Below are 14674 nucleotides of genomic sequence, written 5' to 3'. Positions count from 1 at the left end.
AATCATTAGGCATAATTCATGTTTTATAAAACAATATCCGGAACATTTTTACACTTAATGAAATATAAGTCAGTATAGAGATTATGATTTAGCATTAATATGCTATTTACATAAAAAACGGAACAACATATTATTGATAATGTGTTTTTGCAACGTTTAAGCATGGAAATTGAATGTAATATAAGTTAGAAGAGCAAACAAACATTTGTTGGCGTTGATTAGTTTTGCACAAAAAAATCCGGAACAATCAATTTTAGATACTTAAAACTATTGAGATGTTATGGGAGGAACATTAAAGGGTAAATTAGATTTTCAATAGCTTTTAGAGTTCTAGTTTTTTAAATCTAATCGTGACGGACAGACCGACCAACAGACAAAACGCACAAAAATAAGCTTCTTTTATTCGGATGGGGGCACTAAACAAAAAATAAATAAAATCTGATTTTTAAAAAAAGTTTAAGGAATTGGTTTAGCACCTGATCATGTTGCGACGTTACGCTACTGCACGAAAATCGCTGCATAAAAAGTCCATTTAAAAAATTGTGCGTGATATTTACATACAAAGTGCATTATTAGCCTTTATAAACAAACAGAAATGTTTTCTTTTAATTTTAGCAGCTAGTTGACCAGAAAAAACGTCTTTAACTATTATTTGTATTTGTTGTAAACATTTCCTGTACATTTTAAAAATATATTTGACTTAGTGATACTGAAAATACAAAAAAATTGTCCATCTTTGTTAGCATATTGTAACATTGCCTCCCTTACATTTACGTAATTGTTTTAGAATTGGTGTATTTTTATGAAAAAATCGCTTGCATAATTAATTTTATAAATTAAACGGTTTGCTTTTAGAAAACCAAAAGTAGCCGTTGCACCTAAACTTTTCAAGCCGGATTTAATGATGAAATAATATTTTTCATATCTCTTCTAGTTTTCGAGATCTGAGTGTGACAGACGGACAGACGGACAGACGGACAGACGGACAGACGGACAGACGGACATTTTGCACAAACCTAATAGCGGCTTTTTCCCCTTACGGGGGCCGCTAAAAAACGCAAGCTCAAAATCTATGGCCATATTACAAGATCTTCGGGGCTCTCAAAGTCCTTCCTTCAGAAACAGTACCAGGAAAAATAAGAAGAGGCAGACAGAGAAAGCGATGGACGGGCCTGCCATTGAAAGAGGTTCTATACAAGGCAAAAGACAGGGAGGAATGATGAAAGACGGTCGACGAGTCTTGCTTGGTGCCCCTATGGTCCAACAGACTTTGGGATAAGATATATTCTTCAACGCAAGTTTATTACAATTAGAAACAGACTTAACATTTCCTGAACATGTTTCCTTTGACTGTTAGACAGAAACTGTTTAGCATTATGCTGTGTTATACAATCTAGACCAGTAAATGTAATTTTGTCTCCCTCTTAGTCAGCCATTGGGGGAGCGCCCCTAAAACTTCCACAGCTAAGTCCAGGGCAGAGAGTCTGCTGTAAAGCGCATATTAGCATTACTAAGCATTAGAAATTCATTTTCCTTAAGTCTAGCTTGATCTATCTCTGTTAGTCAAAAGATAGCCAGCCAAAAAATTAAATTAAGAAAGGGTGGGCCTGGCGGTGGGCCTGGCGTGGGCCTGGCGGTGGGCCTGGCGGTGGGCCTGGCCGTATCTGAAGTGTAGGAGGCTAAGAGGCCTCAGACTTCGAGACAAATCCGCAGAGTGTTTCTCTAAAGTTGGCGGCCCGCTAAATGTCAAGTCTTTTTCTGTTCAGATAATTTTTAACTGTTTTGTATACTCGAAAAAGCTCTTTCTGGAGATGTCATTAGAGAGGCCTCAGGTTCACTGGTTGCCTGATCACTGTCGTCCATCCGGTCATTAGAGAGGCCTCAGGTTCACTGGTTGCCTGATCACTGTCGTCCATCCGGTCATTAGAGAGGCCTCAGGTTCACTGGTTGCCTGATCACTGTCGTCCATCCGGTCATTAGAGAGGCCTCAGGTTCACTGGTTGCCTGATCACTGTCGTCCATCCGGTCATTAGAGAGGCCTCAGGTTCACTGGTTGCCTGATCACTGTCGTCCATCCGATCATTAGAGAGGCCTCAGGTTCACTGGTTGCCTGATCACTGTCGTCCATCCGGTCATTAGAGAGGCCTCAGGTTCACTGGTTGCCTGATCACTGTCGTCCATCCGGTCATTAGAGAGGCCTCAGGTTCACTGGTTGCCTGATCACTGTCGTCCATCCGGTCATTAGAGAGGCCTCAGGTTCACTGGTTGCCTGATCACTGTCGTCCATCCGGTCATTAGAGAGGCCTCAGGTTCACTGGTTGCCTGATCACTGTCGTCCATCCGGTCATTAGAGAGGCCTCAGGTTCACTGGTTGCCTGATCACTGTCGTCCATCCGGTCTATATGCAGGCTATCTCTAGGCTGTAGGAGAACTCTTTATAAACAATATTTGTTATTGATCAAATAGTTACCCAAAAAGTTCAAGTAAAGAAATCAGCCCTTAAGGCATTTGTTTTCTTGATTTCTTTGACATGTTTCGGATGTTCCTTCAGATTTGAAGACAATTACATCTTAGCCCAAACCTCCCGCAGAACGACGGGAATGGCAGCGGGGCGAGTTCGAACCGGGGACCATTGATACCTAAAAACTAATGTCCAGAGGGCATATTACACAAGTATATAACAATCACAGGTTCAACACTCAACAAAAACTTTTTTTCAACAAAAAATATCAACAGACATTGATATAAAAATAACTAAATAATGAGTATGTCTATAGAACTGATTCATTATTTATTCTAGTACAGTATTGGCATTAGCAATACAATTCAATGACATTTTAAATTAATCCATTTCATACAAATATTTACATCTCCATACACGAGTCAAAAGATGAACATTTAGCATAATAAAAATAAGTAAACATTTGAGCCCGTGGGAGGGGTTAAAATGGGGAGAACTGTGCTTTCAATAACTGGCATCGTAATATTTGGGTATTTACAGTAACTTACGAAGATCGCAAGCTATGTGGTCCAGACTTCAAAGACATGTCCCTATGATCTAATGTGTTTGACGCAATGTAATGTGGACATTCTAATTTAAATTTTTAAAATATAATTTCAAGAAAGATGTACTTATGTTAATTGATTCTGTATTAAAACCTAATCAGTAGCTCGTGTTGGGGTGTCATCTATTTTCAATTTCTTGTTTTAGAACAAAATCAATGTAAACACACATACACAGAAGATTGTAACAGACGTGAATAAATTACAGACAGATGTACTCGAAGAAAGTATTTGGTGTTGTAGAGTTGTAGAATCCTGAAGTTTGTTTGGTAGAGTCACACCGAGCAATAATTTGGCGAAACTCTTTTTGATCCCTAATCGCTTGTGTACAGGAATAAGTGTATGCACTTTTGAAAATGGAACTAAAGAATAAACCCAACTTCGTAGTGGCTCGCTAAAGTGTGGAAGTTTAATAAGCAAACTTATCTTGTCCTATCTTTACCCTAAAGGAAGTAATAAGATAAGATCAGAAGATGCTGCAATAGGCTGTAGGATGTTGTCAAGTTTGTAAAGCGCTGTCTAAATATAGAATGTGAAAAAGATCACATGACCAGGCTAATAAGTCAGCCCCTTAGAGAGGATACAGTTTGTTTACCTTGGTTACGACCTTCACTATTAGAAGTAACAGATTTGTAGGTCTACACACACACACAAACTAAACTTCCGGTATGACCTAGCTATAGATGTAGGTCTACACACACACACACAAACTAAACTTCCGGTATGACCTAGCTATAGATGTAGGTCTACACACACACACAAACTAAACTTCCGGTATGACCTAGCTATAGATGTAGGTCTACACACACACACACAAACTAAACTTCCGGTATGACCTAGCTATAGATGTAGGTCTACACACACACACAAACTAAACTTCCGGTATGACCTAGCTATAGATGTAGGTCTACACACACACACACAAACTAAACTTCCGGTATGACCTAGCTATAGATGTAGGTCTACACACACACACACAAACTAAACTTCCGGTATGACCTAGCTATAGATGAAGGTCTACACACACACACACAAAACTAAACTTCCGGTATGACCTAGCTATAGATGTAGGTCTACACACACACACACAAACTAAACTTCCGGTATGACCTAGCTATAGATGAAGGTCTACACACACACACACAAAACTAAACTTCCGTATGACCTAGCTATAGATGTAGGTCTACACACACACACACAAACTAAACTTCCGGTATGACCTAGCTATAGATGTAGGTCTACACACACACACACAAACTAAACTTCCGGTATGACCTAGCTATAGATGAAGGTCTACACACCCACACAAACTAAACTTCCGGTATGACCTAGCTATAGATGTAGGTCTACACCCACACAAACTAAACTTCCGGTATGACCTAGCTATAGATGAAGGTCTACACACCCACACAAACTAAACTTCCGGTATGACCTAGCTATAGATGTAGGTCTACACACACACACACACAAACTAAACTTCCGGTATGACCTAGCTATAGATGTAGGTCTACACACACCCACACAAACTAAACTTCCGGTATGACCTAGCTATAGATGTAGGTCTACACACACACACAAACTAAACTTCCGGTATGACCTAGCTATAGATGAAGGTCTACACACCCACACAAACTAAACTTCCGGTATGACCTAGCTATAGATGAAGGTCTACACACCCACACAAACTAAACTTCCGGTATGACCTAGCTATAGATGAAGGTCTACACACACCCACACAAACTAAACTTCCGGTATGACCTAGCTATAGATGTAGGTCTACACACACCCACACAAACTAAACTTCCGGTATGACCTAGCTATAGATGAAGGCGAAAAACAAAAGCGGAAATCTAGGAATATCGGAAACAAATCTCATTGAATATTTTGTTTTCTTTATCCTCGTGTTATCATTCCAACAGAACAAAGCCTTAAACACACAATCACAATCCTTCAGAAATGCAAGTTGATAGGATAGTGACCTAATAGGATTTGATTGTCTTTGTCAACAAACAAGAGAGAGGGGGGGGGGGCAGATGTATCAAAACAGACACACGAGAAAATCAACACACACACATATCCATACACATACACACACACACACACAAACAGACTGACACACACACTCGATGACATTCGTTGGTCATTGTAAAATTCGATGTGGATTATGTACAGCGTGTGGTCAATGAAAATGTGGTCAATGATGGTCAAACGATGTGGTTTGTGAACGTGTGGTCCATGATAATGTGAAAAATAAAGGTGTGGTCTAATCTATTCAAAAACTAATGCATATGAGATAAACCATACTGTAAGTCCAATGCTTTCAGATTGACACCAAGTCTAAGTATTCTACAGGATTCACTAAATAAGCTGGAGCAATCTTGTTTAGTTTCGAACTTAATATATAAACATTACGACTCATGATAAAATGCATTTAAATGCCCTACTCTCATAGGATATTAATGTATTGTACAAATAACAAGATCTATGAAGTCAACAGAAAATGTCACGTTCCTGTGTTCTTATTACTATTAGTAACGTATATTCTTTCAAAAACTCAAAAATTCACAAATCTTATTTAGAAATGGCTTTAGTTGTGTAGATCATTCAATAATAAATATATTTTATCGAAGACAACTGTGTTTGCAGTATATTCTATATGTTTATGTAGTTGAGTGGTCGTGTCATCTACGATGTAGGTGATCTAGTGTACACATTGCAAGACTGGGTTCAAAGCACAGTTTCTACTACGTATGTTGTCACCAGACCAACTGGAAGGGAGTGGCCAGAGGCCTCATGGTGTGAGCCCTAACCAATCCAATACCCTTATCACACCACGCCATTCTATATCAGTGGGGTTTGACCACTGATCTCCACTGGTCAGAATTGGTCATCAGGCACACCGAATCACTTCTCCTTTCAAATGAATAAGATATTATGTAATAAGTTATAGTAAGTATCATGGCTATATTATCGTGACTAATGGCTTAGGTGAAGGCGTACCAAAATGGAAAAGAAAAAAAACTGTGGAAATTAATCACAATTAATGAGGAACTCATCTGATTTGATAATATGTGCCAACTGCGCATGCGTGTTGTCTAATATGGCTGAACACAGTATAACAGGAAGTCCATGGTCAAATAATGTACTTTCATTTTGTTTGTTCTGGGAAGAAATACAATAATTTACATCATGTACATAATTCTATACACAAGTACACATTCAAGTACACAATGTGTACTTAGGCTAGTGTGGCCCTGGAATATTGGGGCGAAGTTGAAGGGCCATCTTTTCACAGTTCAAAGGTCATGTGGGATGATGCATGTGCACAGTTCAAAGTTCACGTGAGATGATGTCTGTGCACAGTTTAAAGGTCACATGGGATGATGCCTGCACAGTTGTAAGGTCACACTATGCTGTCTCTAAGAATCAAATTGTCTATCTCCTGCTGAAGCTCGTCCGGGTTGATGCCGTAACTTCCAGACGGCAAAGTCCGAACGTCCTCTTCTTTTAGGACAGGGTTGGGCCACCTTTCGGACATAGGATAAGTCCGGTCCGAATAGTGAAATGGTTCTTTGGGCCGACCCTTAGATCCGCTGTCCGGGAGTAGCTCCATGCTGATGCTGGTTCCCCTGGTCTTTACTGGAATGTTTTCATGGGAGTTTCCCTGGAAGGACTTTAAGAGTGATCCACTGCTCCCTTTGAATGGCGCCGCCAGGCGGTTGGGGGAGTCCTGAGTCAGAATGCGTGACGGGTAATGGTCACGTGACCTAGCCGGAATAATCTGGCTGACGGGCCGGCTGGGATTCCTGAACTGTGGCCGGACGTAACTGTCAGAGGATTGTCTGGAGCCAGTGTCGGAGTCACCAGAGTCCGTCCCGGTAGACAAGGAGCGGTGCGGGGTAAGGTGTGATGGGGAAAGCCGAGGCGCTTGTCTAGAGTTCAGGGGCGGCTGCTTGGACGTCTTTGGAGTTAGACCATTAACCGGACCATAAGTTCTGGACTTGTCTCTACCATACATATAGATGTTGTGTTCTGTGAAAAACAAAGCACATATGATTAGTCAGATTAGTGAGTGTGTGAGTGACTGTATGCGTGTGAGTTTTTTTAAATTATTGTTGGTGATATTCTATTTGAAGGCAATACACATTTATTAAAAACAAGAACATTGTAAAAAAAAAAATTAATGCGAAAGTTATTAATTAAAATATGCATGAACTTTTTAAATTTCTATTCTTGAATTTTTTATTCTGAATTATATATAAAAAAATATTCTTGATTCCTGATTCACGTCTCTATTCACTTGTGTGTAAACTATTATAATAATTATAACAAACTATTCATCAGACAATACAAAGGATTAGTCTTAGTCAGAGGGAAACCAATAATAAAATGATAAAAAATATTTATATAAATAATTAATTGTTTTAAATAAATTTTAAATTTGTCTTTGCTAGAACTGAATGTAGAAATTTATAATTTCATAAATATACGTTTTAATGTAAATAATATAACTGAACTTGATAAGAACAAATCTTAATTTCATTAACTCATAAGATTTACTTAGAACCTACTAAATGAACTGGTATTATGTACTTTATATATACATATGGAAGGGTTAGCTTTTGAAAATAAAATGACTTTTGGTATGTTATAAAATAAATAAATTAGAAAATTAGAAAACATATCTGTACTTTATTTTTTTTTTAATTTTGATTAATGTTGCATTGTAATTACTTGTAAGATGCAATAATTAGCATAAAACAATTAGGCATTCCTGTGTTATTAGTAGTAACAGATGATCACAATGACCCAATCAGCGCTACGTTAATTGAAACCTATTAAGTCAAACATGCAGGTTTATATTATTAAGGAGACACAAAAAGCTTATGAATAATTTATTAGTTTTAAATTTGTTTTTATTTCACCATAGTTTTTGGGTAGAGTCAAGGGTCAGGGTCACAAGAGTTATTTCCCCGTGAGTACTACGCCCTAAGAGGAGGGGAGTGTGAACAGAAGCAGTGACTGACCTTGAGCTGGATTTATAGGTCACCTTGTCTAGCGACTACCGCATGGTTTTTATAATTCCCTGGAGCGAGAAGTTTTGCACGCGCTAAAATAAAAACAAATGGAAGAGAAATAAAGTTTGGTTCAAAATTTAAACAAAAAAAAAGGTTTCCCGCCATTTTCTCGAATTCGTTTGTATCTTATCGAGGACTAGAACTTGTATATAGATGACATCTCTTCTAGATCAATGACTTGTATAGAGATGACATCTCTTCTAGATCAATGACTTGTATAGAGATGACATCTCTTCTAGATCAATGACTTGGAACTCTAACTTAGTTAACATTTAGGAGCACTTTTTGTTTTAGGCTGTAACTCCTATCATGTTTACATATTCGATCAATGACTTGTATAGAGATGACATCTCTTCTAGATCAATGACTTGGAACTCTATCTTAGTTAACATTTAGGAGCACTTTTTGTTTTAGGCTGTAACTCCTATCATGTTTACATATTCGATCAATGACTTGTATAGAGATGACATCTCTTCTAGATCAATGACTTGGAACTCTATCTTAGTTAACATTTAGGAGCACTTTTTGTTTTAGGCTGTAACTCCTATCATGTTTACATATTCGATCAATGACTTGTATAGAGATGACATCTCTTCTAGATCAATGACTTGGAACTCTATCTTAGTTAACATTTAGGAGCACTTTTTGTTTTAGGCTGTAACTCCTATCATGTTTACATATTCGATCAATGACTTGTATAGAGATGACATCTCTTCTAGATCAATGACTTGGAACTCTATCTTAGTTAACATTTAGGAGCACTTTTTGTTTTAGGCTGTAACTCCTATCATGTTTACATATTCGATCAATGACTTGTATAGAGATGACATCTCTTCTAGATCAATGACTTGGAACTCTAACTTAGTTAACATTTAGGAGCACTTTTTGTTTTAGGCTGTAACTCCTATCATGTTTACATATTCGATCAATGACTTGTATAGAGATGACATCTCTTCTAGATCAATGACTTGGAACTCTAACTTAGTTAACATTTAGGAGCACTTTTTGTTTTAGGCTGTAACTCCTATCATGTTTACATATTCGATCAATGACTTGTATAGAGATGACATCTCTTCTAGATCAATGACTTGGAACTCTAACTTAGTTAACATTTAGGAGCACTTTTTGTTTTAGGCTGTAACTCCTATCATGTTTACATATTCGATCAATGACTTGTATAGAGATGACATCTCTTCTAGATCAATGACTTGGAACTCTAACTTAGTTAACATTTAGGAGCACTTTTTGTTTTAGGCTGTAACTCCTATCATGTTTACATATTCGATCAATGACTTGTATAGAGATGACATCTCTTCTAGATCAATGACTTGGAACTCTATCTTAGTTAACATTTAGGAGCACTTTTTGTTTTAGGCTGTAACTCCTATCATGTTTACATATTCGATCAATGACTTGTATAGAGATGACATCTCTTCTAGATCAATGACTTGGAACTCTATCTTAGTTAACATTTAGGAGCACTTTTTGTTTTAGGCTGTAACTCCTATCATGTTTACATATTCGATCAATGACTTGTATAGAGATGACATCTCTTCTAGATCAATGACTTGGAACTCTATCTTAGTTAACATTTAGGAGCACTTTTTGTTTTAGGCTGTAACTCCTATCATGTTTACATATTCGATCAATGACTTGTATAGAGATGACATCTCTTCTAGATCAATGACTTGGAACTCTATCTTAGTTAACATTTAGGAGCACTTTTTGTTTTAGGCTGTAACTCCTATCATGTTTACATATTCGATCAATGACTTGTATAGAGATGACATCTCTTCTAGATCAATGACTTGGAACTCTAACTTAGTTAACATTTAGGAGCACTTTTTGTTTTAGGCTGTAACTCCTATCATGTTTACATATTCGATCAATGACTTGTATAGAGATGACATCTCTTCTAGATCAATGACTTGGAACTCTAACTTAGTTAACATTTAGGAGCACTTTTTGTTTTAGGCTGTAACTCCTATCATGTTTACATATTCGATCAATGACTTGTATAGAGATGACATCTCTTCTAGATCAATGACTTGGAACTCTAACTTAGTTAACATTTAGGAGCACTTTTTGTTTTAGGCTGTAACTCCTATCATGTTTACATATTCGATCAATGACTTGTATAGAGATGACATCTCTTCTAGATCAATGACTTGGAACTCTAACTTAGTTAACATTTAGGAGCACTTTTTGTTTTAGGCTGTAACTCCTATCATGTTTACATATTCGATCAATGACTTGTATAGAGATGACATCTCTTCTAGATCAATGACTTGGAACTCTAACTTAGTTAACATTTAGGAGCACTTTTTGTTTTAGGCTGTAACTCCTATCATGTTTACATATTCGATCAATGACTTGTATAGAGATGACATCTCTTCTAGATCAATGACTTGGAACTCTATCTTAGTTAACATTTAGGAGCACTTTTTGTTTTAGGCTGTAACTCCTATCATGTTTACATATTCGATCAATGACTTGTATAGAGATGACATCTCTTCTAGATCAATGACTTGGAACTCTATCTTAGTTAACATTTAGGAGCACTTTTTGTTTTAGGCTGTAACTCCTATCATGTTTACATATTCGATCAATGACTTGTATAGAGATGACATCTCTTCTAGATCAATGACTTGGAACTCTATCTTAGTTAACATTTAGGAGCACTTTTTGTTTTAGGCTGTAACTCCTATCATGTTTACATATTCGATCAATGACTTGTATAGAGATGACATCTCTTCTAGATCAATGACTTGGAACTCTATCTTAGTTAACATTTAGGAGCACTTTTTGTTTTAGGCTGTAACTCCTATCATGTTTACATATTCGATCAATGACTTGTATAGAGATGACATCTCTTCTAGATCAATGACTTGGAACTCTAACTTAGTTAACATTTAGGAGCACTTTTTGTTTTAGGCTGTAACTCCTATCATGTTTACATATTCGATCAATGACTTGTATAGAGATGACATCTCTTCTAGATCAATGACTTGGAACTCTATCTTAGTTAACATTTAGGAGCACTTTTTGTTTTAGGCTGTAACTCCTATCATGTTTACATATTCGATCAATGACTTGTATAGAGATGACATCTCTTCTAGATCAATGACTTGGAACTCTATCTTAGTTAACATTTAGGAGCACTTTTTGTTTTAGGCTGTAACTCCTATCATGTTTACATATTCGATCAATGACTTGTATAGAGATGACATCTCTTCTAGATCAATGACTTGGAACTCTATCTTAGTTAACATTTAGGAGCACTTTTTGTTTTAGGCTGTAACTCCTATCATGTTTACATATTCGATCAATGACTTGTATAGAGATGACATCTCTTCTAGATCAATGACTTGGAACTCTATCTTAGTTAACATTTAGGAGCACTTTTTGTTTTAGGCTGTAACTCCTATCATGTTTACATATTCGATCAATGACTTGTATAGAGATGACATCTCTTCTAGATCAATGACTTGGAACTCTAACTTAGTTAACATTTAGGAGCACTTTTTGTTTTAGGCTGTAACTCCTATCATGTTTACATATTCGATCAATGACTTGTATAGAGATGACATCTCTTCTAGATCAATGACTTGGAACTCTAACTTAGTTAACATTTAGGAGCACTTTTTGTTTTAGGCTGTAACTCCTGTCATGTTTACATATTCGATCAAATCTTCGGTCATTGAGAACAAAACAACAAAATAAAAAAAGATATAGAAAGGCAATCAGAGGAACTGATTAAAAGAAAAAAAAATCTAACATCAACATCCAATATCATCATAGACATCAGACATCAACATCCAGTATCATCATAGACATCAGACATCAACATCCAATATCATCATAGACATCAGACATCAACATCCAATATCATCATAGACATCAGACATCAACATCCAATATCATCATAGACATCAGACATCAACATCCAATATCATCATAGACATCAGACAAGACACATCGAGAAAAGATAATCCCTACATTTAAAGATTGGCTCTGAACTGACTCACAGAAAGATGTAGTGAATCGAAGACTTTGAGTTTTGGAAAGGGACTGCCAGGTCATTGATCTGACACCGCCATCCCTCTGTAGTCCAATATTACACATAAATGAAACTCTGCCTGCTGCTCGTAATGGTGGCTGATTTCCTCCTCCCCCCAGGGAACACTACCAACAATTTTATCCGGAGTTTTAATTTCTTCTATTTTCCCGATTTCTTTTGAAAAAGATCGTGTTTCTTGACGACTTGTTTTGAAATGATCGTGTTTCTTGATGACTCTATCGGCACGAGCAGCTATATTTAGATCTTCTGTTTCTATTATTTAACCAGCAGTGTTATTCTCTATACAGGCTAATACGTATTTTATATAGAAGTCTCAACGGTCACACACTGGACTGTGGTCATGATGTGATCGTTAACACCTGGAACTCAAGGGATAGAAACACGCTGAAATACCGGTGACAGAGTTGGCTGATTTTTTGTTCACGCCCAATCACGTGTCATAAATATGTGGTCATTACTTGGACATCGTTTGGTAGTTACAAGTTGGGTAATTGTTACCTTTTTTCAACGGTATTATCTGTTTAAGTATTAACCAGATTGGCGAAGGTAACTTATGTGGGTAATAGCCAGCTAGGTGATGATTACCTTGTGGATGACATTGATGAACATGGTAACGATTCTCTGGTGTGGCCAGACTTAATGACATCTATGTTTGAGGGCACGACATGGCCTAAATTGTGCCGATGTGCCAAAAACTCAAAACTAACAGCTATGTTTGTTATGTAGTAATTTTGAATTAAGTGTATCGCTGTGTCCTAAGTGCGTCGCTGTGTCCTAAGTATGTCGCTGCGTCCTTAGTGTGTTGCAATGTCCTAAGTGTGTCACTGTGTCCTAAGTGTATCATTATCACTAAAGTCCAATGGATATTTTTACTTCCTGTGTGCATAGTGGACACTCTCCGTAGTTTCCGATTGATGCCACAATCTTTAGGTAGAAAAACTTTGCCTTGGAGCCACCCTATGATTGCCCAGTAGCTGCCACTATGATTGCCCAGTAGCTGCCACTATGATTGCCCAGTAGCTGCCATTACTATTGCGCAGTAGCTGCCACTACGATTGCCCAGTGGCCGTCACTATATCCAATATGAAGTTAATGTGACAGACATATGACCAACTGGCGTCACTGTATGTCCAGTATAAAGTTAATTCCAATGTCCTGTCAACGTTTCAGATGGACAAGTAATGGACCAGATGACCATTAGCACCCAGTGACGCTGGGAACAAATCCCTGTAGTGGACAGAACTTAATCCAATAAATGGAAACACTGAAATGGAGGTGATGTAATCATCAACCGGGTCAGTAGTTTTCTCCCCCCCCCCTCTCTCTCTCTTTCTCCCTACCTCTCTGCTCCCTCTCCTGGAGCCAGGATCATGTTCTTTTTATAGTTTGTCGTATGACACCGCTCCTTCCATCCCAGTTAATGTTTTAATGTTCTACAACCTAGCGGTCAACTGTCTCCTGCTGACGTGTTCTGATGTGGTCCACTGTAGTGATAGCTTTTATTGTCTGACAGACTAACACTGGACTCTGATGTGGTCAGCTATAGTGATAGCATTTACTGACAGACTAACACTGGACTCTTCATAACATAATGTCTATTTAATTAACTGGTCATAATAAACATTTGGTATCTAATTAGCTTCCTAAAGTTAGTTTAAGGCTTTAAGGCACTGACCACTGGATTAAGGGTTTAGGTTTCACTGATAACTGGTTTGAGGGCTTAGGATTCACTGACCAATGTTTTAATATTTCGCTTCAAATCTCATCAAGTTTGTCATAAATGTTTTATAATTATTCGTCATTGAATCCTCGACATTAGAAACAACTTTGATAGTAGGCTGACTCCGGGATGATTGGATTTGAAATAAAGAAATAAATTATGCATGCCACTGAAGTCTGTACCAAACACAACAACAGACAAACCAACATACAAAAAAAAAACAACAACATCAAAGTCCATGCAGGGTATACAATGATTTCAAGTCCACAACAAGTCACATGCTGAGATACGTGAGTTTTAAATCCAAACTTTTGAATGACACAAGGCTAGCAAGAAGTTATTGAGGATCACTTCAAGCCAACATGCACAGGCACGGCCAGATGAAAGCATCAACAGACGGGGGAGTGCTCTAATTAATAGTGAATTTAATCAACTGTACAGATGAGGGACTCAACAATGTGAATGTATATACTTTATATACGTAGCATTATGTTGTTGTTGTTTTTGTAGTTGCGTGACTAGTTTGATTTGGTGTTGAAAGTGTTCTAATTTCTTTTATTATTGACTTTGTTTTAGTTCTATGTTTACTAGAAGGTTCTATAAATAGTTTGTGACTCCGCCACTCCCCCACCTCGCACTCTGACCTGTTGGACACATTGATGGCCGAGGATAAGAAAATGTTTCATTCAACTCTTAGACATTAGCCAAGCGTTAATTTAAAGCAACGACTGA

The 14674-nt window shown here is 37.4% G+C and overlaps 1 protein-coding gene across 5 annotated transcripts in view; it reads right to left on the bottom strand.

Annotated features, from left to right (window-relative positions):
• Window positions 1–2762: 2762 nt before the first annotated feature.
• The window catches only part of LOC106054677 (putative protocadherin beta-18), a 61656-nt gene continuing 49744 nt past the window's right edge, over window positions 2763–14674 (bottom strand). The window contains exons 5-6 of one of the 5 annotated variants that reach the window (XM_056038259.1): window positions 4063–7095; window positions 2763–3736 (exon numbers count right to left, since the gene is read on the bottom strand). In XM_056038259.1, the coding sequence (XP_055894234.1) occupies window positions 6467–7095 (629 nt within the window). In that variant the 3' untranslated portion in view covers window positions 2763–3736; window positions 4063–6466. Of the gene's footprint in view, window positions 7096–8090; window positions 8174–14674 lie in introns of all 5 variants that reach the window. The other 4 variants (XM_056038257.1, XM_056038258.1, XM_056038260.1 and 1 more) reach the window with 4 other exon arrangements.

Source organism: Biomphalaria glabrata, chromosome 8 (assembly GCF_947242115.1).
Source record: "Biomphalaria glabrata chromosome 8, xgBioGlab47.1, whole genome shotgun sequence".
In the NCBI taxonomy this organism is placed as follows: domain Eukaryota; kingdom Metazoa; phylum Mollusca; class Gastropoda; family Planorbidae; genus Biomphalaria; species Biomphalaria glabrata.
This window is presented reverse-complemented; position numbering and strand designations above follow the sequence as displayed.